The sequence below is a fragment of the Scyliorhinus torazame genome, chromosome 1 (assembly GCF_047496885.1).
Source record: "Scyliorhinus torazame isolate Kashiwa2021f chromosome 1, sScyTor2.1, whole genome shotgun sequence".
Classification (NCBI taxonomy): domain Eukaryota; kingdom Metazoa; phylum Chordata; class Chondrichthyes; order Carcharhiniformes; family Scyliorhinidae; genus Scyliorhinus; species Scyliorhinus torazame.
Genome location: NC_092707.1, coordinates 201,839,239 through 201,865,823, shown reverse-complemented (window position 1 = coordinate 201,865,823; position 26,585 = coordinate 201,839,239). Strand labels below are relative to the sequence as shown.

Genomic DNA, 26,585 nt, shown 5'->3' with positions numbered 1-26,585 from the left:
ACAGCCTTTATGGCGCAGAATTTTACCTTCTCCCACCTGCGGGTTTGTACATTGTGGTGGGGGGAGGCGGGTGTCGGGAGAGCGTTGAATTTCTCAGATGGGCTTTCCGCTGGGTTCCCACCCAGCCTGACCTTCTGTAATTTTACACTTGGGCGAAGGAGGCCGAGGTCAGTCCGCCATCCATCTTTGCCCCAGTTGAGGCTCTTCAGTGGCCAATTATTGACCGCTTTAAAGCCGATTCCTGGCCAGCCACAATTTAGAAGCCGGTGGGAGGAGCTTCAGGGAAGGGTGGGGAAGCCCAAAAATAAAGTGGGTTCAGGCCTTGGGCGAGAAAGTGAGAAGTGCCTCAATTAGTTGTCCCATCCCACCCTCAGACACCAACCCCATTCCACCTCAACCCATCCTCCCCACCAACCTAAAGTCCAGCCCCGGCAAGTCCTCTATCCACCCACCTGATCTCTCCACTCACACCCTCCCCAAACACCCCCCCCCCCACCCCCCACCCCGCTGGGCCTCCCCAGCCTCCCCATTCTCCTGGTGCTGCAGGGTCTCGGTCGGTAGCCCGCTGCGAGGGGGACTTTCTCCCGAGTGAGAGACAGAAGTACAGCCTCTAGCCAATTAACACTCGGAATATCTGTGGATATTCCAGAGTAAATGCCATTTTATGGTGTGAAGAGCAGCAAATAAAGGCCCCGGAAACTCTGTAGGCCTTCAAAATGAACTCCCAGGTGCCTTGGGATAGACCCAGGAGATAGACCCGCAAATTCATGGCTGATTTCCTGGAGGTCCGCCCATCTTTTCAAGCTACACGTATGTTGGACCAAAAACAGAAAATACTGGACAATCGCATCAGGTCTGACAGCATCTGTGGAGAGAGAAGGGGCCTAATGTTTCCAGTCTGGATGACCCTTTGTGAAAGCCGGAGAGAACTGGAAATAGAGTCAGATTTATACTGGTGGAGGGGGGGGGGGGGGCACACGGGTGAAGGGGGTCAGCGATAGATGGAAAGTGACAAAGATGTCGAGGACAGAAGACAAAAGAAATGTAAATGGAGGCAATTAAGCTAAGAAAGGTGCCGATAGTGGCACATAAAGAGGTTCAAACATAATAATGGCAGAACAAAGGTGAGCAGTGTGTCAAAGGGCAACTTGTGAGAGAAATAAACCTGCACAGTTATAGGGATGGAGGTGGCATGGGATCGATGGGCCGAATGGCCTCCTCTAGCCCGTAATGGGCCTCTGATTCTTTTTCACCAACTTTAAGGGAATAAGCAGCAGTGAAGGTACATCATTGTAACTGAGTCCTGTGAAAGTTCATATGTGCTTCTGTAAGTAGGCAGGTGTGTGCACGTGTCAGCTTGTGTGTGTAGGTAGGTGTGTGTGTACATGTGTAGGTGTGTGTGTGTTTGTGTGCATACGTAGGTGTGCACGTGTATATATGTGTAGTATTGGTGTGTGTGTGTGTGCACGCACATGTATGTGCATGTCTGTGTGTTTGCGTCACACATGTGTGTGCATGCGTATTGTGTTTGCGTATGCGTATTCTTGTGTCCCCCATCATTTACCCAGAAGCCCATGTCCCAACTGATCCAAACTGTGGGCTTGACATTTGGCCAGTGTCATGGACCTTTCAGGAGTAATCTCCAAGATAGATTGAGTAGTTGCAGCAGCCGAGTACTTACCTTTGATGTGCATGTAGGCCTGGATGCTATTGGTGATGAGGGCCACCTCTGCCTTTGGGACATCCATTCAGTTCAGCAGTTATCGGCAAACTCACCAATTGGTCAGCTTCAGAAAACGTTTGGTCTGACAATCTGAAAATGCAGAACACACTGTAGTGACTTTCAGCTGTCAGGGTTTACTGCCTCACTCAGGTACAGGGGTGGGTAAACACACCTTCTGCTGTATTCCAAGCATTGGCCAGGGTTTTCTGGGCAGTTCTCTATGCACTGAGTTGAGTTGCCAACTCTGCTTGGACACATTCCTGGAGAGTTAATCATACGATCTCCTGCCACCAAGCACCTGCCATGTTATGTACTCTGGAATAACACAGGCTGCAACTTGATGCAGTTTTGAGTAAAAGATGCTCCAGACTTTGAAGTAAGTTCAATGTGTTTTATTGAACGTTTAGCACAGTTCTGAATGAGTTTGACTCTCTGCTAATCTAAGCTTAGTAACTCAGTCTAACTGAACCAGCCTTGCTCTAAGCCACGTGCTGGGGTGTGATGATGAGGATACACCCTGTCTCACTCTGTAGATGTTGGTCAGTGGAAAGAGGCGGGGTGTGAGTGCCTCATCCATTTTATAGTGAGATACCACCCCTGAGTGTCCTGACTGCTCATTGGCTGTGTCCTATTCTATGTGTTCATTAGCTGCATGTCTGCATATCATTATCTGCATGTTTGCATATCATGACACCACCCACCCTTTCAAACAGTCTTTTTCCAACATCACCAATATTTTTAAACAAGAACACAGCAAGTTGTACCCCGATGCACGATCAATTACACAAAGACGAGAGTTGGGTGCAATCGAGGCTTTATTACACTGAGATGTGTGGCCTCCTACAGCAGCTGGCGAAATGGCTGCTGTACGGGGAGCACACATATTTATACTCCGCCTACTGGGCGGAGCCAGCAGGCAGGGACTACCCCCGTAGCTGTAGTACAGGGCCTTACCACAAAGCACCTAATATATACATCAGTGGTGACTACTACATTCACCCCCTGTTAAAATTGAGTCCGGCGGGGGTGGTGGAGAACTATATACAAGTAGATGTTTTAAAGTACAGAAAAATAAATTGTGTCCGGCGGGGGTGGAGGAGAGTTATACAGAAGGATGATTTTTTTTAAAGATCATGTTACAGGTTCAGTCGGTCCGGAGCCTTGGTCTGCCGTTGGCAGCGCCGCAGTGATGGTGGCGATTCCGGTGTCGGTCTGGTCTTCGGTGACTCCGGGAGACTGCCAAAATCCTCTTCATCCTCGGGCATGGGCAGGGGGAGGACGGATTGTCCATGCGCCGGGGGAGGGGAGGGTGGTGCCGGGCAGGAGGGGTGTGTGTGTGTGGAACCAGCTGGTGCCAGGTACCTGAGGGAGACAGTATCTTGGCGGCCGTCGGGGTACGCTACGTAGGCGTACTGTGGGTTGGCATGGAGTAGCTGTACCCTCTCAACCAATGGGTTCGCCTTGTGGAGTCGTACGTGCTTACGGAGGAGTACGTGACCTGGTGCTGCGAGCCAAATCGGGAGCGACACCCCGGAGGTGGACTTCCTGGGGAAGGCAAGGAGACATTCATGGCGTGTGTCATTAGTCGCTGTGCATAGGAGCGACCGAATGGAGTGCAGTCCATCGGGGAGGCCCTCCTGCCAGCGGGAGGCCGGGAGATTTCTGGACCGTAGGGCCAGCTGGACGGCCCTCCAGACTGTCCCATTGTCCCTCTCCACCTGCCTATTTCCCCGGGGGTTGTAGCTGGTCATCCTGCTCGAGGCGATACCCTTGTTGAGCAGGAAATGACGCAGCTCATCGCTCATGAATGAGGATCCCCTGTCGCTGTGGACGTAGGCGGGGAAGCCAAACAGAGCGGAGATGGTGTTGAGGGCTTTGATGATGGTGGCGGACGTCATGTCGGGGCATGGGACGGCGAGAGGGGAATCTGGAATATTCATCAATCACACTGAGGAAGTACGTGTGACGGTCGATGGAGGGGAGGGGCCCTTTGAAGTCCACGCTGAGGCGTTCAAAGGGGCAGGGGGCCTTCACCAGGCGCGCACGGTCTGGCTGGCAGAAGTGCGGTTTGCATTCCACGCAATCGATCCTCCACCTCAAGATTTTATCGTTTTTGATCTTGCCCCACTGTGTGTTATTAAACATGAAAGTTAACGACCGTTGGTCAGTGAGGAGAGTGAATCTCCTGCCGGCCAGGTAATGCCTCCAATGTCGCACAGCTTCAACGATGGCTTGGGCCTCTTTTTCGACGGAGGAGTGCCGAATTTCGGAGGCATGAAGGGTTGTGAAAAGAATGCCACTGGCCTGCCTGCCTGGTTGAGGGTGGCGGCTAGAGCGACGTCAGATGCGTCGCTCTCGACTTGAAATGGTAACGTCTCATCGACTGTGTGCATCGCGGCCTTTGTGATGTCAGCCTTAATACGGTTGAAGGCCTGGTGAGTCTTGGCCGTTAGGGGAAAAAGAGTGGATTGAATGAGTGGGCGGGCCTTGTCCTTATAATTTGGGACCCACTGGGCATAGTAAGAAAAGAACACTGGGCAATGTTTGAGGGCCTTGGGGCAGTGGGGGAGGGGGAATTCCATGAGGGGGCGCATGCGGTCGGGACCGGACACCAGAACTCCGTTCTGGACCACATAGCCGAGGATGGCTAAGCACTTCGTGTTGAACATGCACTTCTCCTTGTTATAAGTTAGGTTGAGGAGAGTGGCGGTGTGGAGAAATTTGGCAAGGTTGGCGTCATAGTCCTGCTGATCGTGGCCGCAGATGGTGACATTGTCTAGGTACGGTAAAGTGGCCCTCAGCCCGTACCGGTCAACCATTCGGTCCATTTCCCATTGGAAAACCGAAACCCCGTTGGTGAAGCCAAAGGGAACCCTAAGAAAGTGGTACAGATGGGGAGCTGGTGGTAGGCAGATTTTAGGTCGACAGTCGAGAAGACCCGGTACTGTGCAATCTGATTGACCATATCAGATATGCGTGGGAGGGGTACACGTCGAGCTGCGTGTACCGATTGATGGTCTGACTGTAGTCCACGACCATTCTGTGTTTCTCCTCAGTTTTCACAACTACCACTTGGGCTCTCCAAGGGCTGTTGCTGGCCTCGATGAAGTCTTCCCGAAGCAGCCGCTGGACTTAAGACCTGATGAAGGTCCTGTCCTGGGCGCTGTACCGTCTGCTCCTGGTGGCGATGGGTTTGCAATCCGGGGTTAGGTTTGCAAAAAGGGAAGGTGGGTTGACCTTAAGGGTCGTGAGGCCGCATACAGTAAGGGGTGGTAGGGGCCCGCCGAATTTCAGGGTTAGGCTCTGGAGGTTGCACTGGAAGTCCAGGCCGAGTAGCAAGGCAGTGCAGAGGTTGGGGAGGACATAGAGGCGGAAGCCGCTGAACTCCACGCCCTGGACAGTGAGAGTGGCGATGCAGTACCCCTGGATCACCATGGAATGGAATCCGGAGGCCAGGGAGATTCTCTGGTTGGCGGGGTGTACCGCGAGGGAGCAGAGCCTTACGGTATTGGGATGGATGAAGCTCTCAGTGCTCCCGGAGTCCAGCAGGCAGGAGGTCTCATGCCCATCGATTTTCACGTTGGTAGAGGCCATTGCTAGGTTGCGTGGGTGGGACTGGTCAATCATGACCGAGGCGAGACGCGGCTGGTCGTCAGTGGTGGCAGACAATGTGGTGCCCGGGGGGCATGGGTCCTGGTACGATGGCGGCGCCCATGGGCCGCCACATGGTGTGGGTCGAACAAGATGGCGGCGCCCACGGTCCACACGTGGTGGGGGTCAAACAAGATGGCGGCGCTCAAGGGCCACATGTGGTCCAGGGAGGGAAAATGGCGACGCCCACTGGCCGAAAGTGAAGGGGGGGGGTTCGGAACAATAGCAGCGACTGCGCGGGCCTGGGACACCGCAGTGAAGTGTCCTTTCTTGCCACAGGCCTTGCAAAGGGTGCTCCGGGCCAGGCAGCGTTGTCGGGGGTGTTTTGACTGCCCACAGCAGTAACATTTGGGGCTCCCGGGGTTGGTTGGCTGTCGCGGCACAGGCGTGGGGTTGGCTGAGTGGGGTCCCCGATGGTAGCCGTCTGCGGAGTCCACGATGCATAGGAGGGGTGGGCCGCGTGGCTGGGGGTGTAGGCATGGATGCTGCGCGAAGTGACCGTCAGTGAGAGCGCTAGCCCTTTGGTTGCCGTAAGGTCGAGCGTGGCCCCTTCGAAGAGGTGCTGGCGGGTGTAATCCGACCCGATCCCCGTAACAAAAGCGTCTCTCATGAGCAAGTTCGAGTGTTCCGTGGCCGTGACGGCCTGACAGTCACAGTCTCTGACTAGGGGAATTAGAGCACGCTAGAAATCGTCCACTGACTCACCAGGAAGTTGACTACGAGTGGAGAGGATGTGTCTGGCGTAGAGCGTGTTAGTCCTGTTATGGGCGAGGCGTTTTCAGAACCCCAAAATGTATCATGGAGTTCAACCAACCTCTCCCTTTAATGGATTTGTTGCTTTTCCTAGCACACGGCTTTTTCCCTAGGTGTGGGATTACAATTATGGACACGTGGGTTTTTAAACACAAAATACTGTTTATTCCATGAACTCACCTTACCATCTTAAATAAACATTGGATCTCTTAACACCCCTTACTTCAAAGATAACTCAGAAAATATTGCAACAGTAAATCATTCCTTAAAATGTTCCTTCAAACTTCCAAGAGACTTAACACCTTTAAACAAAATCACATCAGGTTAAAGGCTTTACTTTAAATCACCCAAATGATCCCGAGATAGTCTTTCATTGCAGAGATCCAGCTCACTGCAAAACACAGGCACACACCCAGCTCTTTTCAAAACTGAAACTAAAAACAATCAAAATGGCTGACCTGACCTCAGCCCCACCCACTCTCTGACATCACTGTTTTCTTAAAGGTACATTGCTTAAACATCCATGTCTTAAAAGTACTCTCACATGACACCTCCCCCCAAGAAAAATAAAATAAACCATCAACTTCAAGATGGTTTCACTTTTCACTTTTGCACCATCCACTAAGAAATGTACACAGTAAATATACATTTTCATTTAAAGAAAACAACACATGCAAACAGGTATAATAATATAGTCCATTTTTCTTTGTTCTTCTTCCTCCAACCGAAATCCTTCTCGATTGACAGTCTCTTTGAACAAAGTCTCTGCACGATCCATCCATTCCTCGACTCCTCAGCATTTCTCTTCAAAATCAGATACTTTAGTTCAATCTGACCACAGAGTCCCTTGCATTTCTCCAATACAGGAACATTGGTGATCACAGCTTTCAGGCTGTCAAATGCCTGTTGAAAGTCTGCTGTCCATTGAATTTTTTTACGTTTCTTTAGCAAGTCCATCAGTGGAGTAATCACGCCACAAAACCTTTGCACCGCTGTTCGATCAAATCCACTCATGCTAAGAAATCGTATTATTTCCCTTTGTCTTGAGGGTATTGGAAACTCTGCAAGGAAAATGATTTGGGCTTCTCCAAATTCACTTTCGGCTAGGTTCATCACCAAACCCGCCTCCTGAAGTCGATCGAAGAACTCCATACGATGTTTTAAATGCTCTTTCCATGGCTGGAAGTTGGAAATAAAAGCAGATTGTCCCAATTTCTCAATGCAATCCCTCAAACGTGGGATTGGATAAGAGTCCGCTCTTGTAACTGCATTCACTTTTCGACAGTCCACACACAACCATTGGGTACCGTCTGGTTTAGGTACCATCACTATGGGTGAGCTCCATTGGCTGCAACCCACTTCAATTATGCCATTCTTCAGCATACTCTCAATCTCTCTGTTAACCTATGCCAATTTTAAAGGATTAAGTCTATATGGATGTTGTTTGATAGGAACAGCATTTCCCACATCTACATCATGTATAACCATTTCAGTACTTCCCAATTTATCTCTACAAACTTGCCCATGTGATATCAATAACTCTTTCAGGTCAGTTTGTTTTCCCTCTGGAAGGTAAGTTAACAATTCATCCCAATTTTTAAGAACATCCTCATTTTCCATTTAATTTGAGGTATGTCAAATTCACAATCATCTGGATTTGGTTCGTCACTTTGAGTTAGAATCATTAAAACCTCCTTTTTATCTCCTTCCCTTTCAAAGTACCTTTTAAGCATATTCACATGACACACTCGGTGAGTCTTCCTTCTAACTGGTGTTTTTAACCACATAATTCACTTCACTTAATTTCCTTTCAATCTGATACGGTCCACAAAACCTAGCTTTTAAAGGCTCACCTACCACTGGTAACAACATTAAAACTTTATCCCCACTGGCAAAACTACAAACTTTGGATTTCTTGTCCGCTACCCATTTCATCGCATTTTGTGCAACTTTCAAATGTTGTCTAGCCAATTCACCTGCTCTATTTAATCATTCCCTAAAATTTGACACGTAATCCAATCGTGTAATTTTCGATTTCTCACCCACCAATTTTTCCTCAATCAATTTCAGTGGTCCTCTTACCTCATTACCAAAAATTAGTTCAAAAGGACTAAATTTGGTGGACTCATTCGGTGCATCCCGAATTGCAAACAATATGAATGGGATTCCTTTATCCCAATCCTCTGGATAATCTTGACAATACGCCCTCAACATTGTCTTTAATGTCTGATGCCACCTTTCTAACGCTCCCTGCGATTCTGGATGGTACGCAGTTGATTTAAATTGTTTTATTCCTAAGCTATCCACAACTTCTTTGAATAACTTTGAAGTAAAATTTGTTCCTTGATCCGAGTTAATTTCTGTGGGTAGTCCATATCTAGTAAAGAATTTAAGTAACTCCTCCACAATCCTTTTAGCTGCAATATTACGTACTGGAATGGCCTCTGGAAACCTAGTAGACACAGCCATTATAGTCAAAAGATATTGATTCACACTTTTTGTTTTAGGAAGCGGTCCTACACAATCGATTAGGACCCTTGTAAAAGGCTCCTCAAAATGCTGGAATGGGTATTAAGGGCGCTGGTTTTATCACTGCTTGAGGTTTCCCTATCACTTGACATGTGTGACATGATTGACTAAAATTAACTACATCTTTATGTAGTTCAGGCCAATAAAAATGTTTCTGGATTTTAGCTTGAGTTTTCCTTATTCCCAAATGACCTCCCACTGGTACCTCATGTGCAACTCGCAACACCTCTTTTCTATTCCCTGCCGGCAATACTGCTTGATGAACTTCTGCCCACTTTTCATCCGCCTGCATATGTACAGGTCTCTATTTTCTCATCAAGACATCATTTTTACGGTAATAACACTCTGGTATACTCTCAGATTCCTCTTCCGTATATGCTTTCTGATATATATCCTTTTTATTTCTACATCTTTCTGTTGTAACTCCGCCAATTTTCCTGAACTAAAAATATCCACCTCATCCTCCATCTCAGCCCCACCCACTCTCTGACATCACTGTTTTCTTAAAAGTACATTGCTTAAACATCCATGTCTTAAAAGTACTCTCACATGACAGTCCGCTGAGCGTAGTTTTCCTTCAGTAGCGCCATGGCATCTTCGTAGGTCGGCGCGTCCTGGATAAGTGAAAAGAGGTTGGAGCTCAGCCGCGTGTAGAGGATCTGAATCTTCTGAGCTTCCGGAATTGGGTCTGGTGTAGACCTGATGTAAGCTTCGAAACAGGCTAGCCAATGTTCAAAGTCCTTTTTGGTGTTGCCTGATTGCGGATCCAGCTGCAAGCGATCCGGCTTGATGCAGAGGTCCAACATCTGAAAACTTTAGTGTAATAAATTGATGCGCGATCAATTACACAAAGACGAGAGTTGGATGCAATCGAGGCTTTATTACACTGAGATGCGTGGCCTCCTGCAGCAGCTGGCGAAATGGCTGCTGTACGAGGAGCACACATATTTATACTCCGCCTACTGGGCGGAGCTAGCAGGCAGGGAACTACCCCTGTACCTGTAGTACAGGGCCTTACCACAAAGCACCTAATATATACATCAGTGGTGACTACCACAACCCCTATGGTTTTGCTCTTGAGTTTCTTTTGCTGAAACGTTCAGTAGATTAATCATACTCATTTAGGAACACCAGGGTGATCGCAAAGAGTTGCCAATCCTATTATCCAGCTCAAAGGTTGTTATTCATATATTGGGTTAAACAGGGGTCCTCATGTGCATTAATTCCAAGCTCACTGCTGTCTGCATAATTATATTTTCTAGCAGGGTTTCTGGAACACTGGCTGACATTGCTTTCGCTCCCTGGTGTCAACTGTATTAATGTATTGCACCTCTGGGAGAGATGCGCTGGCAGGACATGAGAGGTTTACAGGTCAATGAGGCTTAAAACTACGCCGGGTGCTTCACTTACTCAATGAGACACTGAGGGTGTCACCCTGCATCAATGCATAAAACACAGCAAAGTCGTCTAAGAGGTTGCAGCATTGGACATTATTGAGCTGAATCTGTTCAACATTTGTGTTGAATGTCCTTTTGTTGAGATTGCATTGCAATGGGAGTTTAAGTCAACAAATGTTTGCGTGAGGCCAATTTTATTCAGTTTGTTCAAAAACTTGGTCTCGGCAGAACATTTCCTGTCAAGCAAGTCTGGAGCAAAGAACACTCAGAGGGTGAGATCCTTCCTAGTAACGTCCCCTAGTGTTTGCGCCAACAAGTTGGATAACACTTAAAAGCATCAGATTGAAAAACCTGATGCATTGAAAACACATTCATAAACATTTCTTTCCCCTTTTAGAAAACCTATTCCGGATTCACTGATCAATGAGCCCAGGGTTGAAGCCACTGACTTAAATAAACCAACACATTTTTGAATCGGACTCAAATGTTTCTGCGCAGTTTTCAAAAGCTACAATTACACTTGACGTGGAGGGGGCCACTGAGGCTTAGGGCTGCACAAGTATTAAAGCAGGCAGTCACCATCTCCATGAGTAAGTGCACTCTCTGGAATGGCTGCCCTCAGCCCTACAGCCTCCCTCCATTTACTCCAACAGGTAGCTCTTCCTGTCTGCCTGTGGTGAGGATGTGAGCTGCCAATGGAGTGTCAGAACTACTTCACCCTCCGATTCTCATTTTGCCCTGCCTCCTGCCAAGAGAGAATGGATAGGATATTCCGCTTTGCAGGGAGGTCAAGAACCCGGGGGGTATGCATTTTAAAATGTTGGTAGATGGATTAGAGGAGAGTCGAGGAGAATTTTTTTCACTGAAGAGGGGGTTGGAACTCACTGGCTGGAAGGGTGATTAAGGCAGAATCCTTTGTCACATTTAGGAAGTACTTAGACACACACTTGTACCATAATCTACATGGCTACGGACAAAGAACTACAAAGTGGGATTAGGCTTTAACGGCCAGCACAGAAAAAAGTATCGGCGGTCCCCTTCCGTGCTGTCCATTTTCTATGTTTCTAGGCAGCGCGAGATGACTGTCTATCTGACCTTGCCAAAATCGAGAACTCAAATGTAAAGGGACTCCATGTTTGAAGCGGTGCCTCACGGTCTGGAGTTTCATAACTTGATAGTTAACTTTTTTTTCACTTTTATTAATTCATGGAATGCTTTCCGATCCATAATTGCTCTCGAGGTGAGCCGCTTTCTTGAACAGCTGCAGTCCACGTGGTGTAACTACACCCACAGTGCTGTTCAGAAGGAAGATCCAGGATTTTGATCCAGTGACAGTGAAGGAACGGTGATATATTTCAGGATGGTGAGTGGCTTGGAGAGGAACATGCTTGGAGGTGGTGGTGCTCCCATGTATCTGCTGCCCTTGTCCTTCTTGGTGGTGCAGGTCATGGGTTTGCTGAAGGATCTGCTGGGTTGCTGCAGTGCATCCTGTAGATGGTACACTGTTGCCAATGTGAGTCGGTGGTGGAGGAAGTCACAGTTTAAAGTGGTGGATGGGATGGCAATCAAGTGAGCTGGTATGTGCTGAATAGTGTTGAGCTTCTTGAATGTTGAGGGAACTACACTCATCCGGGCAAGTGGAGACACCCCCCCACCCCTCAGATGTCGTTCCACCTCGTCCACGTTTGTGTGGACCATGGACAGTGCCCAGCTGCGACCGCCTTGGGGAGGCCAGTAGATCCCAGGTAGGTTTGCCCAAGTAGGTTTAAACCCTACTTCAGTGCGTACCCTATGGCCACGCCCCTTTTGGGCAGGATTCTGATTCCAACGCCTCGTGGGTCTATGGTATATCCCACTGGGTGTAAAGGCTGTCTGGATGTCCGTGGGAGGCCTCTCCCGGAATCTACCGGCCGCATTGCGCTCTCGCCCAAGCGCAACTCGGCCAGTAGATCGTGCCCTATATATGAGACTGGCATCTATCTGATCGCTTACTCTTTGACAACAGAAATCAGGAAATTTTAACTATGGACTTTCGATGGACAATGCATGTTATGACTCAGGGAAATAAGGAGAAGCAAGTTCGTTGGAAGCTTTAAGTGACATTGGGCTTGTTCCTGTAAAGACTACAGGTGTGATTCAGCGACCATGTTGCGCTTAGGAGCGCGGCAGGTGAATAGCGGGAGATGGCAAAATTGAATCCCATTTTGTGATTCACCCGCCCCGCTCCCGATGACGAGTTCCACATTAAACCCAAAAATGGTGAGAATATCATTAACCCTAATTTGCATTCATTTCAATCCCACTAACAAAATTGATGCCCCTCAGGGGGTGGGCTTGGTTGGGGGGCTGAAGTGTTCTTGGTCTGGCAGGGGGAGGGGCTTTGTGGCTGTGAGGCCTTCAAGCCATCTTTAAATATTGTGGAGATCCATAACAGGACCAACCAAAGTTGCAGCCTGTATATCCTACCAAGCTCGCCCAGGACAGAGCCCTTCTGCAGCTTCTCACCTGACAGTCAATTTTACCCCTTGGACTATGGGCAGCCTCTAGCTTCGCAGCCGAATGAGGAATTACCCTTGTTAGTTGTGAGAACAGTTCACGCTCCTGAACTCTCGAAGTCACAGGTACCATGCCTCAGAGGAAGATTAGTGGATTGCATGTCCAGCAAATGTTGATGCCTGAACGGTGTGCCGGAACTCTAGGGACATCAGCACCATTGAAGAAGCAGTCAACAATCAAACTCTGAAGAGCAGAGCTTCATCACTGAGGATCCTCTCCTGGCCAAAGGGTAAGTGTGTGGGTGAGCGGAGGGCAGCTGAGCACAGTCTGCCTAATGTTCCTGGCAGATGTCTGGGGTCCAAGGTCGAGGATCTCCTGATCTGGCCAGGTGTGAGTGTGCAGGGCAAGGCTTGCCAGTACAACTGGCTCGCTGGACGGCCCTCTGAGAGAAGGTGGCACAGTCATGGTAAGGGTGGGGAAGTTTGGGGGGTTTGAGGGTCCCAGGATGGAAGCCCGAACAGATTGTCTGTCTGTCTCCTTCTCCAATTCCTTCCAGGTAAAACATTTTTGCATGTGTGGATCACACGGAGGCTGTCCTTGCCCTGTTTGTGACAACCGAGGTGGGCAGCCGCCATGGAAGACAACAGCGTCAACGCAGGCTTGAGGCGGCACCCCTTGTGCAGGCAGCCGGACATCGGGCTGAGGAAGGAGCCAGAAGGGGAGGCCAGAAATGACCCAAGGTGTACAGGCATCGTTGGACATTCCATGAGCCGATGGATGCCATATGCCAAACCGTAATTCTCCGGTGCCTCGACAGTGGAGTCAATGCCTTCCACTTCGCACATACAGTAAACACCCTTGGCATATCTTTAGCAGGTATGACCTGGTATTCTCTGGGGCCTCCTGGTATTCTCTGGGGCCTCCTGGTATTCTCTGGGGCCTCCTGGTATTCTCTGGGGCCTCCTGCTTTTCTCTGGGGCCTCCGCAATTCTCCGCCTTACCCGGGATGATGAGGGAGAGAGAGGAGGTATGGAAAATGTCCAACATCGCCATAGTTTGCTGACAGTCGTGGCACTGGCCAGGGGGGCTTCTGCCAGGGCGGAGGGGAGTGGGGAGGGTGGCCAGGAGGTGGGCTGTGGGGTCTGGGTGGACGGGCACGGAACACCATTGCCGCGGCCTGCAAGGTAGCCATGCATGCCGCTGGCTGCCCACTGTGAACGTGGGGTCCCCCTAGGCCATCCCCCAGGTGCCCTCTGGCCCCAGTCGACCCATCGGCGGGATGGGTGCGCTCCAGTGTAACCAGTGCCACCGTGTTGGCTGGATGGTGTGTGTGGGGAGTGCAGTGTGTATATGAGGCTGCAGCTTGTCAGCCTCCTGAGTGTCAATCACGGACCCGCCGAATCCCGCATCGTTTCTCAGTGGAATTGATTGTGTTCCATGCGGTGCAGGTGCTCGACCCACAATGGTCGCTGAGTTGGTCCAGGTCCGGTGCCAGTTTTGCTGTTGTGGAAGTCCGTGAATCCTGCCCCGGCGTCAACACTTAGTCTCAGGAACGGTGAATTCCGCTGTCCGTCTCAGCAGAGACAGTGTGCCACCTATGCCACATCCTTGCAGACATCGCACCCCATGGAGGAGGACACCTGCTCCTGGTGGCTGTGAATGTCACCGCAGCCCTCAACTTCTATGATACCGGGTCATTTCGAGGGGGTTCCCGTGTGGCATATCCCAATCTTCCGATCCACAGGTGCGTCCAGGACGTGACGGATGCTCCGTATGCCCCGGCATCGAAATATATCACCTTCGAACTGGACCAGGCCAATCAAGGTGCCCGGGCAGCTGGCTTTGCCTCCATCGCGAGGATGCCCCAGGTCCAGGGGGCCATCAATGGCACGCAAGTCATCTTGTGAACACTGGGGCATCAGGGATTGCCCTATATTAACAGGAAGAGGTTCCACTTACCACCTCAGAATCATACAGTGTGTGTTCGTTACCCATGGAGCGTGCATGACAGCTACATTCTGGGGCATTTGGAATACCCCAGGTGTCTTCAAGGACCACTCCAGGATGACGGGTTGGTTCATGGGGGACAAGGGATACCCACTGAGGACATGGCTGATGATGCCGGTGCAGAGGCCTGAGACCGAGGCGGATGCCCAATGAGGCCATGTTACCACCTCTGCTGTGGTTCAGCTGATGTACCACGAGACGAGAATGGTGAAACAATCAAGGCTCTATTGCACAAGATGTTGTACCTCCCGCAGCTGGAGCCAGAATGGAATCAACGCAGGAGAGCAGACACTTTTATACTCCGCCTGCTGGGCGGAGTCAGCAGGCAGGGATTTACCGTCGTACCTGTAATATACGGGCAGTGCCGTAATACATGCAATATACCACTAGTGGTGTCTACCACATTCACCCCTGTTAAAAAAAAAGTCCGGCGGGGGTGCCGAAACATTACAAATCAAGTCTGTCGGGGGCCTTGACCCTCCTCCACGATCGCCTCAGTCCTGGTGGTGATGTGGGCGCCGACTTGGTTACCTGCGACTCCGGGAGCATGTTGCCCTCGTCTTCGTCACCCCTGAGTGGATCCAGTGGGAGGACGGATCCCGCTGGAGTGGAAGCTGCGGTGAGGTTCGCTGGTGGTAGTGTGGGTGAGGCAGGGGTGGATGAGGCAACCGGGGGGGTGGGGGGGGGGGGGGGTGGGGGGGGGTGCAGTGTCAGGCCGGGGGTCGTGGTTGGGGACCCAGCGGGTGCCAGGTCCCGGAGGGAGACTGTGTCTTGCCACCCTTCGGGGTGTGCCACGTAGGCATACTGCGGGTTTGCATGTAGGAGGTGGACTTGCTGGACCAAGGGGTCCGATTTATGGCTCCGCACATGCTTCCGAAGGAGGACGGGTCCAGGGACTGTCAGCCATGTTGAGAGCGAGACCCCGGAGGTGGACTTCCTGGGGAAGGCAAACACACGTTCGTGAGGGCTCTCATTAGTGGAGGTGCAGAGGAGCGACCAGATGGAGTGGAGCGCGTCGGGGAGGACCTCCTGCCAGCGGGAGACCAGGAGATTTTTAGACCGCTGGGCCAGCAGGACGGCCTTCCAGACCGTCCCGTTCTCCCTCTCTGCCTGCCCGTATCCCCGGGGGTTGTAGCTGGTCATCCTGCTCGAGGCGATGCCCTTGCTGAGCAGGAACTGACGCAGCTCATCGCTCATGAAAGAGGATCCCCGATCGCTGTGGATGTAGGGAAACCGAACAGGGTGAAGATGCTGTGCAGGGATTTGATTACCGTGGCAGAAGTCATGTCAGGACACGGGATGGCGAAAGGGAACCGGGAGTACTCGTCAATTACGTTGAGGAAGTACACGTTGCGGTCAGTGGACGGGAGGGGCCCTTTGAAGTCCATGAAGATTTTAAAAGATGGCTCTCCTAAACAAACCTGATCGCCTGCAGCTGAGCCCTCATGCAGCCAATGCCACGTCCACCTTCGACCACTGGCTAGCCTGCTTCGAAGGCTACCTCAGAGCAGCCACTGAAGAACCCTCGGACTCACAGAAGTTCCAAGTCCTCTACTCGCAGGTGAGCCATGAAGTTTTCCCCTCATCCGGGATGCGCCCACCTACTCAGAAGCGATGACGCTCCTTTAGGGACATTACGTTAAACTGGTGAACCAAGTGTACGCCAGGCACCTCCTGGCCACGAGACGGCAACTCCCCAGGGTGAATCTGGACGATTTCTTGCGGGCCCTACAGATCCTCGGTAAGAACTGTGACTGCCAGGCAGTTTCGGCAGTCCAACACACCGAACATTTAATCAGAGACGCTTATGTCACGGGCATGAAGTCTACGTACGTCCGCCAGCGACTACTGGAAGCGGGTAAGCTCGATCTTGCGGAGACTAGGCAGCTTGCAAATTCACTAGAAGTGGCCTCCCGTAACCTGGAGTCCTACAACCCCCGAACGCGCGGCACCCTCGTGGGCATCGTGGGCCCCACCAGCTGCCGACTCCAGCTCACCGCAAGACTGCGCCGCGCGACAGCCAGTCAACTCTGGGGGGTCCAAGTGTTATTCTTGTGGACAAAGCAAACCCAAGGGAGCGCTGCCCGGTGCGGAGCGCGACCGGCAACGGGTGTGGGAAGAAAGGACACTTCGTTTCTGTTTGCCAGGCCCGGTCGGTCACCGCTGTTTCCAGGCTCGGCATTTCTACACCCCCCACGTGTGACCCAGGGGCGCCGCCATCTTCTCCACCACAAGCCAGGTGCGGCCCGTGGGCGCCGCTATCTTCCTCACCACAAGCCACGTGTGGCCTGTGGGCGCCGCCATCTTTCATGCCGCCCGCCGTGGGCGCCGCCATCTTCACCGCCATTTTGGACTGCGCCTCAGGACCCCGGCTCGTCTGGCCGTTCATCGCCTACTGCTACCTCCACCACCACTGATCAGCCCGGGACCTCCCAACATCTTGCGCAGCTCGCCTCCATCACCCTGAATCAGTCTCGGCCCCACAACCTCGCGACCGCTACGACGACGGAGAAGATCAATGGGCACGAGACGACCTGCCTCTTTGACTCCGGGAGCACACAGAGTTTCATCCACCCCACTACGGTAAGGCGCTGCTCCCTCCCGATACACCCCGTCACCCAGAAAATCTCCCTGGCCTCCGGATCCCATTCCGTTGAAATACGGGGGTATCGCGACCCTCACCGTCCAGGGCATAGAGTTCAGCAACTTCCGGCTCTACGTCCTCCCCCACCTCTGCGCTGCCCTGTTGCTCGGCTGGATTTTCAGTGCGATCGCCAAAGCCTGAATTTGAAATTCGGCGGACCCCTGCCCCCCCTCACCGTCTGCGGCCTCACGACACTTAAGATCGACCCACCTTCCCTGTTTGCGAACCTCACCCCGGACTGCAAACCCGTCGCCACTAGGAGCAGACGGTACAGTGCCCAGGACAGGACCTTCATCAGGTCGGAGGTCCAACGGCTTCTGCGGGAGGGGATCATTGAGGCCAGCAACAGCCCCTGGAGAGCTCAAGTAGTGGTACTGAAGACTGGGGAGAAGCACAGGATGGTCATTGACTACAGTCAGACCATCAACCGGTACACACAGCTCGACGCGTACTCCCTCCCCCACATATCTGACATGGTCAATCAGATTGTGCAGTATCGAGTCTTCTCTACAGTTGACTTGAAGTCCACCTACCACCAGCTCCCCATCCGCCCGGAGGACCGCCAATACACTGCCTTCGAGGCAGATGGCCGCCTCTATCACTTCCCCAGAGTTCCCTTCGGCATCACCAATGGGGTCTCGGTCTTCCAGCGAGAGATGGACCGAATGGTTGACCAGTACAGGCTGCGGGCCACCTTCCTGTACCTAGATAACGTCACCATCTGCGGCCACAATCAGCAGGATCACGACGCAAACCTCCAAAAATTCCTCCATACCGCCAAACGCCTTAACCTCACATACAATAAGGAGAAATGCGTGTTCTGCACCAACCGCTTAGCCATCCTTGGCTATGTAGTGGAAAATGGAGTCCTCGGGTCCGACCCCGACCGCATTAGCCCCCTCCTGGAACTCCCTCTCCCCCATTCTGGTTGCAACTGCGGGAGGCACAACACCTTGTGCAATAAATTGATGCACCGTCAATTAACACGAGACGAGAATGGTGAAACAATCGAGGCTTTATTGCACAAGATGTTGTGCCTCCTGCAGCTGGAACCAGAATGGAATTGGCGCAGGAGAGCAGACACTTTTATATGCCGCCTGCTGGGCGGAGCCAGCAGGCAGGGATTTACCGTCGTACCTGTAATATACGGGCAGTGCCGTAATACATACAATATGTTACTAGTGATGTCTACCACATCAGCAGTGCATCAGGCTGCTGAAAATGCCGTTCCAATGCCTTGACCCCTCTGGCAGTGCCCTGCAGTACTCCCCCCTCCCCCCCCCCCCCCCCCCACCCCACCCCCCGACGGTCTCCCAATTTGTGGAGGGCTACTGTTCCCTCCACAATCTGGCACAGCAGCGGGGTAGCATGCTGGAAGAGGAGGAGATGGAGGGACATGTAGCCTCGTTAGAGGAAGAGGCAGTGGACCAGGAGGGGTTGGAGGAAGGCCTTAGGAGGGGCTGGGGGACAGGCCCAAGGAGGAGCCAGAGGATGAAGGACAGACTTCAGCAAGGGTCTGACATGCAAGGAGGAGCAGGGAGGCCCTCATCGTCTCCAGATTCTCCTACAACGAGGCTGTGTCTGTCAGCTCAATATCCCCCCACCTCCCTATTTCTTCCTCCCCGCAATCTCCCTCGCTCCAATCTCCCCCCAAAATCTCCTCTCCCCCCCCCACAATCTTCCTCTGCCCCTCCCCCACAATTTCCATCTCCCTTAACACCGCCCCCTCCCTGACCACCCTGTTCCTCCCCAAGGTGTGTGTGACATCGTCTCCAGTGTGTCAGCACTGTCAGTGGGTCACTATACACACGCTGTGAGGAAAACTCTGGTGCTCATCGGTTTTTGCTGATGTCTTTCTGCCGATAGCACGCTCACACCCACCCTCTGAGCGGGCTCTGCATCAGGTGCTTTTTATGTTGGACCACTATGCTTGGAGGAGTGGGGGGAGTGGAAGGGAACAGGGGGTGTGGGTGCAGGCAGGCCCGCGGTGAAGATTAATGCGACAGAAACTTCACATGTATGAGGTGTGACATGTTTTAATAGTGAACATTTGACTGTGACAGATTTCCATTCCCTCCAGCTACAGATAGTGACCTCAGCAATGCCCACTCAGTGCCCCTCCCTCTTGTTGGTCTGTCATGGTCCAGTGTTGCGTCTAGGTGTGTCGCCAGGATGCACCTGGAGAGGTGGGGGCAGCCTGCTGATTTCCACGTCCTGTGGCCTTTGAATCCCTTGGTGAATGTCTTATGGAGGTCCTGGAGCCGCAGGGCCCTGGCCGCATTGGGAGCACTGTCTCCTGCACCTGCAGACTTTGGGACTCCACCAATCGGCCTTGCAATCGATGGAATGCCGTTAACATCCCTTCCTGAATCTCACGGCTGTGTCCTATCATCTGCATCAGCTCTGAGAGAATCTTGTCAAGAGGCTTGGCATCTGGTTGGGACCCAGCTGTATCCTGGGATCCAGCAGATCTCTGACTGTTGTCGCCTTTGCGTGTTCCTGCCTCCACGTGATGTGCATCAGCAACTGTGTGGTGCTCACCAGATTGTGCCCCAGGAGCCTGTCCACTAATGTTGCCCACCAAGGTGTGTTTCTCTGCGCTGGTGAAAGGTGGGGGTGATAGCTGTGATGCCTTGCCGGTAGTCTTCTTGGAGCTCTCCTCCGTGGGTGGCACCGCACCTGGTGGGTGCCAGGAGGTTCTGTAGAACAAGCACGGAGATTGAATATGGGGAGGGTGCAAGGTGACAGTCAGTAGGATTTGGGGGTGGGGTGGGAATTTGAGGGACGGTAGGCGGAACTGATGCGAGGAGAGAGAGATGATAACTTACCCTTGCAGCTTAATGGAGGTCGTTGGTCTTCTTCCTACATTGGATGGCGGACCTTCTGGTTGTGCTACCCGCACTGACAGCCGCTGCCACTGCCCCCCATGCGACATTGCTCACTCGGCTTCTGGTCCTCTGACCACCTCGGTGGAATAGGGTGCCCCGTCTCTCATCCTCAGCATGTGAGGTCGCCATCGCCAAAGCGAGGAACAGGTCTGCGCATTGCCATGCTTGTGTATTCACTGGGAGTGAGTGGTGAGGGAACATTTAGAAGCAGCTCCACAGGGCAGCGTGGTGACGTAGTGGTTAGCACTGTTGCCTCACGGTGCCGAAGACTCGGGTTTCATCCCGGTCCCGGGTCACTGTCAGTGTGCAGTTTGCACATTCTCACCGTGCCTGCCTGGGCCTTACCCCCACAACCGGAATAATTTAGGTTGGTCACTCTAAATTTCCGCTTAATTGGAAAGATTTGAAAAAAAAACAGCTCCCACTTGTTCGCAGCAAGTAGCTGAGGCGTGAGTTGGGCTAATCAGACGGCAAGGGAGCCAGTAATGTCGAGGATCTCGTGAGGGCTTGATTTTGGCACTAAGTGCCGTTGATTACGGGCCACGATCTCGCCAACATGGCGGTCGTGAAACTCCCCTCCAAACGTGCCCAAAATCGGACTTTAACTTTGGTCCAGTGAATCGCACACTACAATTCTGTACTCAGTGCTGTTGGTATGGGACACACCTTTATCAATCAAGGCATAGATTACCAAAGCAGGGAGGGAGGTCATGTTGGAGTGGTACAAAACTTTGGTGAGGCTACAGCTGGAATACTGTGTGCAATACTGGTCGCCACTTTATAGGAAAGGTGTGATTGCACTGGATGGGGTGCAGAGGCGATTCACCAGGATGTGGCCTGGGATGGAACATTTAAGTTATGAAGGGAGGTTGGATAGGCTTGGGTTGTTTTCGATGGAGCAGAGACGATTGAGGGTGCGATCTGATTGAGGTGTACAAGGTTATGAGTGGCATGGACCGGGTGGATAGGGAGCAGCTGTTCCTCTTAGTTGAAGGGCCAGTTACGAGGGGACACAAGTTCAAGGTGAGGGGCAGGAGGTTTTGCGAGGATTTGAGAAAAATCCTTTTTACCCAGAGAGTGGTGATGGTCTGGAATGCACTGACTGGGAGGCGTGTTGCCTCACATCCTTTAAAAAGTATCTGGGAGGGCAGCACGGTGGCACAGTGGTTAGCATTGCTGCCTACGGCGCTGAGGACCCGGGTTCGAATCCCGGCCCTGGGTCACTGTCTGTGTGGAGTTTGCACATTCTCCCCGTGTTTGCGTGGGTTTCACCCCCACAACCCAACAATGTGCAGGCTAGGTGAATTGGCCATGCTAAATTGCCCCTTAATTGGAAAAAATAATTGGGCGCTCTAAATTTAGGGAAAAAAAAGTTTTTAAAAAGTATCTGGATGAACACTTGGCACGTCATAACATTCAATGCTATGGGCCAAGTGCTGGCAAAACGGGATTAGGTAGGCAGGTCAGGGTTTTTTTATGCATCGGTGCAGATTCAATGGACCGAAGGGCCTCTTTCAGTCTTACAGTCTTACAGTCTGATAAAATCTACCCTTGTACAGGTCCCAAGTGAACTACATTTGGTAAAGCTCAACCAAGCACCTCTCAGAAAATGGTTTACTGTAAAAAATTGCTCATTTTTTGGCAGTGTCACTCAAGAGTGGAAAGACCATATTGATGAAAGAGAAATTTCTCTCAGTGCTTCTGTTAAATCGGGATTGGAGGGAAGCCTTGGATCTAAACATATTCAACTCAGCCCAGTCAGGATTGATTCCAGAATCTACTGATTGGCACATTTGAATCAGGGTCCAGCATTCCTGGTTGATGGCCAAGAGGGAACAAATCAAGGAAATAATTCCAGGATCCCGTCTGTGAATCATCGCCTGAATCAATGGGGTGAACACCAAGAAGTTGTCCGTCCAACAGTCCCTGAAACAGGGGAATTTCTAATGGGGGGCAAAGAAATGGCTGACCAACTAAATACATACTTTAGTTCTGTCTTCATAAAGGAGGGCGCAAATAACGTACCAGAAATGTTGGTGAACACAGGGTTTAGAGAGAGAGAGGAACTAAAGGAAATCAGTATTAGTAGGGAAATGGTGTTGGGAAATTGATGGGATTGAAGGCCGATAAATCCTCAGGGTCCGATAATCTACATCCCAGAGTACTTAAGGAAGTGGCTCTAGAAATAGTGGATGCATTAGTGGTGAACTTCCAAGATTCTATAGACTCTGGAACAGTTCCTACAGATTGGAGGATAGCTAATGCCACTCCACTATTTAAAAAGGGAGGAAGAGAGAAAACAGGGAATCATCGACCAGTCAGCCTGATGTTTGCAGTGGGGAAAATGCTAAGAGTTCATTATAAAAGATTTAATAGCAGATCACTTGGAAAACAGTAGCAAGTTCAGACAGAGTCAGCATGGATTTACAAAAGGGAAATTGTGCTTGACAAATCTACTGGAATTCTTCAAGGGTGTACCCAGTGGGTTTGAAGAGAGGGAGCTAATGGATGTGATTTATTTGGACTTTCAGAAGGCTTTCGACAAAGTCCCACACAAGAGATTAGTGTGTAAATTAAAGTGCAAAGTATTGGGATAATGTATTGAGATGGATAGAAAACTGTTTGACAGACTGGAAACAAAGAGTAGGAATAAATGGATCTTTTTCCAAATGGCAGATAGTGATTAGTGGGACTCCGCAGGGATTGGTGACAGAACCTCAGCCATCACAGTATATATTAATGATTTAGATGAGGGAACAAAATGCAATATCTCCAAATTTGCAAATGACACAAAGCTGGGTGGGAGGGTAAGCGTGAGAAGGATGCAGCGATCTTTCAGTGTGATTTGGACAAGTTGAGTGAATCCATAGAATCCCTATAGTGCAGAAGGAGGCCATTCGGCCCATCAACTCTGCACTGATCCTCTGAAAGAGCACCCTACCTGGGCCCACTCCCCTGCCCTATCTCCACAACCCCACCTAACCTACACAAGGGGCAATTTTTTAGCATGGCCTACCCACCTAACCTGCACATCTTTGGACTGTGGGAGGAAACCGGAGCACCTGGAGGAAACCCACGCAGAAACGGGGAGAACGTGCAGACTCCGCACAGACAGTCACCCAAGGCTGGAATTGAACTCGGGTCCCTGGCGATGTGAGGCAGCTGTGCTACTCACTGTGCCACTCTGCTAATGCATGGCAGGTGCAGTGTAATGTGGATAAATATAAGGTTATTCACTTCGGTACCAAAACCAGGAAGACAGATTATTATCTGATTGAAAGAAGGGAATGCTCTGGGTGTTCTTGTACAACAATCGCTGAAAATAAGCAGGTGAAGCAGGCGGTAAAGGCAAATGGTATGTTGGCCTTCATAGTGAGAGGACTTGAATATAAGAGCAGGGATGTCCTGCTGCAATTATACAAAGCCTTGGTGAACCACACCTCGAATATCCTGTGCAGTTTTGGTCTCCTTATCTGAGGAAGGATGTTCTTGTTATAGACTAGAGGAAATGATGCAAAGGTTTACCAGACTGATTCCTGGGATGGTGGGACTGACGTATGAGGAGAAATTGAGTCGGTAAGGATTGTATTTGCTGGAGTTCAGGAGAATGAGGGGGACCTCATAAAAACCAATCAATTCAAACAGGACGAGACAGGTAGGATGTTCCCGATGGCGAAGAGTCCAGAACCAGGGGGTCACAGTCTAAGGATATGGTTAAACCATTAAGAACTGAGGTGATGGAATTCGCTACCACAGAAAGCAGTTGATGCCAAAACATTGTGGGCTGGATTCTCCGTTGGCGGGATCCTCCGCTTCATAGGCAGCGCACTCACACACGCGGATTTCCCAAAGGCGTCGGAGCGCCCACAATGGGAAACCCCACTGGCCGGCTGGTGGGACAGAAGATCCTACTGCCAGCAGGGGCGCACCGCACCAGAAAACAGGTGTGGCGGGATGGAGAATCCCGCCCGGTATGTTTTCAAAAAGGAGTTAGATATAGCACTTGAGGCTAAAGAATATGGGGGGTAAGCGGGATCAGGCTATTGAGTTGGATGATCAGCCAAGATCATAATGAATGGCGGAGTAGGCTCAAAGGGCCGAATGGCCTCTCACTGCTCCTAATTTCAATGTTTCAATTAACATATATATCCATTGACAGGCCCCTAACCACACACATATGTAATGTTCTTGTCGGATGGCCTGATTTATATTACAACTACACTTGAAGCTAAAGCTATAAACAATTTATTAACATTAACTGTGGGTCAAATATATACCAAAATATCAGATGAATAATACCATGAACATGCACAAGCAATCTCTCTCCCAGCTCCCTAGTCAGTCTGAGGTCACCTGACTCTAGCATTCACTTATATACTAATGAGGCTCCTAGTGGTTAGTCGGTGAATTACAACATGACCATGATATCACCACAACATGAACATGCTGAACTTATAACCAGGTTGACTTAGGTTGTGTGCGCGTAGCGGTATCTCTGTGTATGTAACAGTGTAGAGGTTTGTGTGAGTATATACATATTTGTTCATATCTGCATGCTTTTGTGCTTAGCTAATTGTATATGAGCACATATCCGCATGTATGTGTGCGTGTAGCTGCATGTTTGCATCTGTGTACCTTTGTGTGCATCTATATAGTTATATCTGTATATTTTTATGTGTATCTATCTGTTTGCCTGTGTGTTTCCATGGTTGTGTACCTAAGTGTACATATCTGCTTGTTTGTGCAAGTATATCTGCAGCTGTGTGTAAACAGCTGTATGTGAATGTTTTTGTATCTTTATGAATGTGCAGTTGAGTAACTGAATGTTAGTGTATGTATGTGCGTGTGTGCAAGTGCTTGTGCAAGTGTGTTTGTATTAGCTTCTGACTTCACTTCATCATTATATCATTCCTTTCCCACCCACCGTGGGGATTCACCCTGCAAGCTTGAGATTTGGCCATTAATCCTGAATGTCTTTGTGTGGAATATTCTGCAGCAATGTTTAGAACATTAAGACTTCCATTTATAATTTTTTTCTAAATAAAACAATTCTGGAACTGAGGCTGAGATTTTACAACGGTTGTTTTTAAAAACCTACCGTTTTATTCACAGATGTTTGAGGTAAGAATTCCTATACACGATTCCTGGACTCTTGCCAAAAGTGTACGTCACAACATTCAGCCTGCGATTTTCCCCCGTTACCGCTCACGGAAAAAGTAAATGTCCTTCCAAGAGGCTGTACGGTTACCCACTTATCTGCCCACCAGCCTGGTTAACAAGGATCAGCACTAGTAGTTTCACTATGAATCTTAGGGTTAATTATTTTCTTGTCTGCACACACTGGGAATAGGAGCAGATTGCCAAGAGCCAAGGCTTAGCCACTGCCGAGCAGTGGGGACTACTGGAGGTTAACAAACTAAACAAACATGGCTTCCGAGCACGGGACACTCTTGTTCGTCCAATTTGGAGATGAAATAAGGCATTGTTTAAAAATAACTGTGCTTTTTAAAAAATAAATCTGATATCGGGAGAAGGAACATGTACTTATATTTTTGTTTTAAATTCTACAGTGAATAATTGGATGTGAGGGAAGTCTATTAGAGCAACATGTTGAATCAACGTGTGTTTGGTTGGTCTGTTTGAATCATCAATAATCCTCCGTGATACATTTGCATTTGGAGTATATTTCTGGAACATTATATCAGAGAAATATTAATAAAAACAGCTGTGAAACATGGGTTAGCCTGCGGGAGACTTTGGACTATATTCAGTATTGTGACTTTACTGGCTGTTGGCACCAATTACATAATTGGTCAGGAAAAAAAACTTATAAACGGTCAGGACAACAGATGATATTTAATGCAGACCACTGCACACAGGAAGAGGAAACCAGACAACACATGTACACCGTAAATAGTGGTTGACTTAATTGAAGAAGTCATAAAAGATTTAGAAGTCTTAATAGATTCAATGCTAATAATGTCTCAAAAATGCAAAGCATCAATCAAGAATGCCTCCAGCATGTGGAATTACATAACCAAAGCAGTGGAGCACAGCTTAGGGGGGCTTGTGATTAAGCTATCAGTTTGCAATTGCCATACTGTCTGCTCACCAGGACACAGGGGAGCCATTCAAGGTCTGGAAAGAAAGAGGAGTGAAGTTGACTTTTAGTATCAAAGGTTCAAGCTGTGAGAAGACATTGGAAAATGTTGCAGCTTTTCAACCCCTTAAGAGAGACATCCCAAAGGCAACCGTATTGAAGTATCTAACTGGTCAATGGCATTAACGGAATCTAAGCTAGTTGGTGAAGTCAAAAACAAAAACACAGAGCTTTTCTTTACCGAAAGAGTTTTTTTGACTTTATTCTATCTCAAACCTCTTCTTCAACACCCAGTGTCCCAGTGGTCCCCTATTTATACTTGATCAAAGTATTTAATTAAACAATGCCCTTCACCTGTGCATAATAATAATAATCTTTATTGTCACAAGTAGGCTTA

General features: G+C 50.1%; 1 protein-coding gene across 3 annotated transcripts in view; it reads right to left on the bottom strand.

Annotated features, from left to right (window-relative positions):
• Positions 1-26,585, bottom strand: part of eva1ba (eva-1 homolog Ba (C. elegans)) — a 116,667-nt gene that overhangs the window by 11,735 nt on the left and 78,347 nt on the right. For all 3 annotated transcript variants that reach the window (XM_072501940.1, XM_072501949.1, XM_072501956.1), the window contains one exon: positions 1,682-1,813. In XM_072501940.1, the coding sequence (XP_072358041.1) occupies positions 1,682-1,748 (67 nt within the window). In that variant the 5' untranslated portion in view covers positions 1,749-1,813. The remainder of the gene's footprint in view (positions 1-1,681; positions 1,814-26,585) is intronic.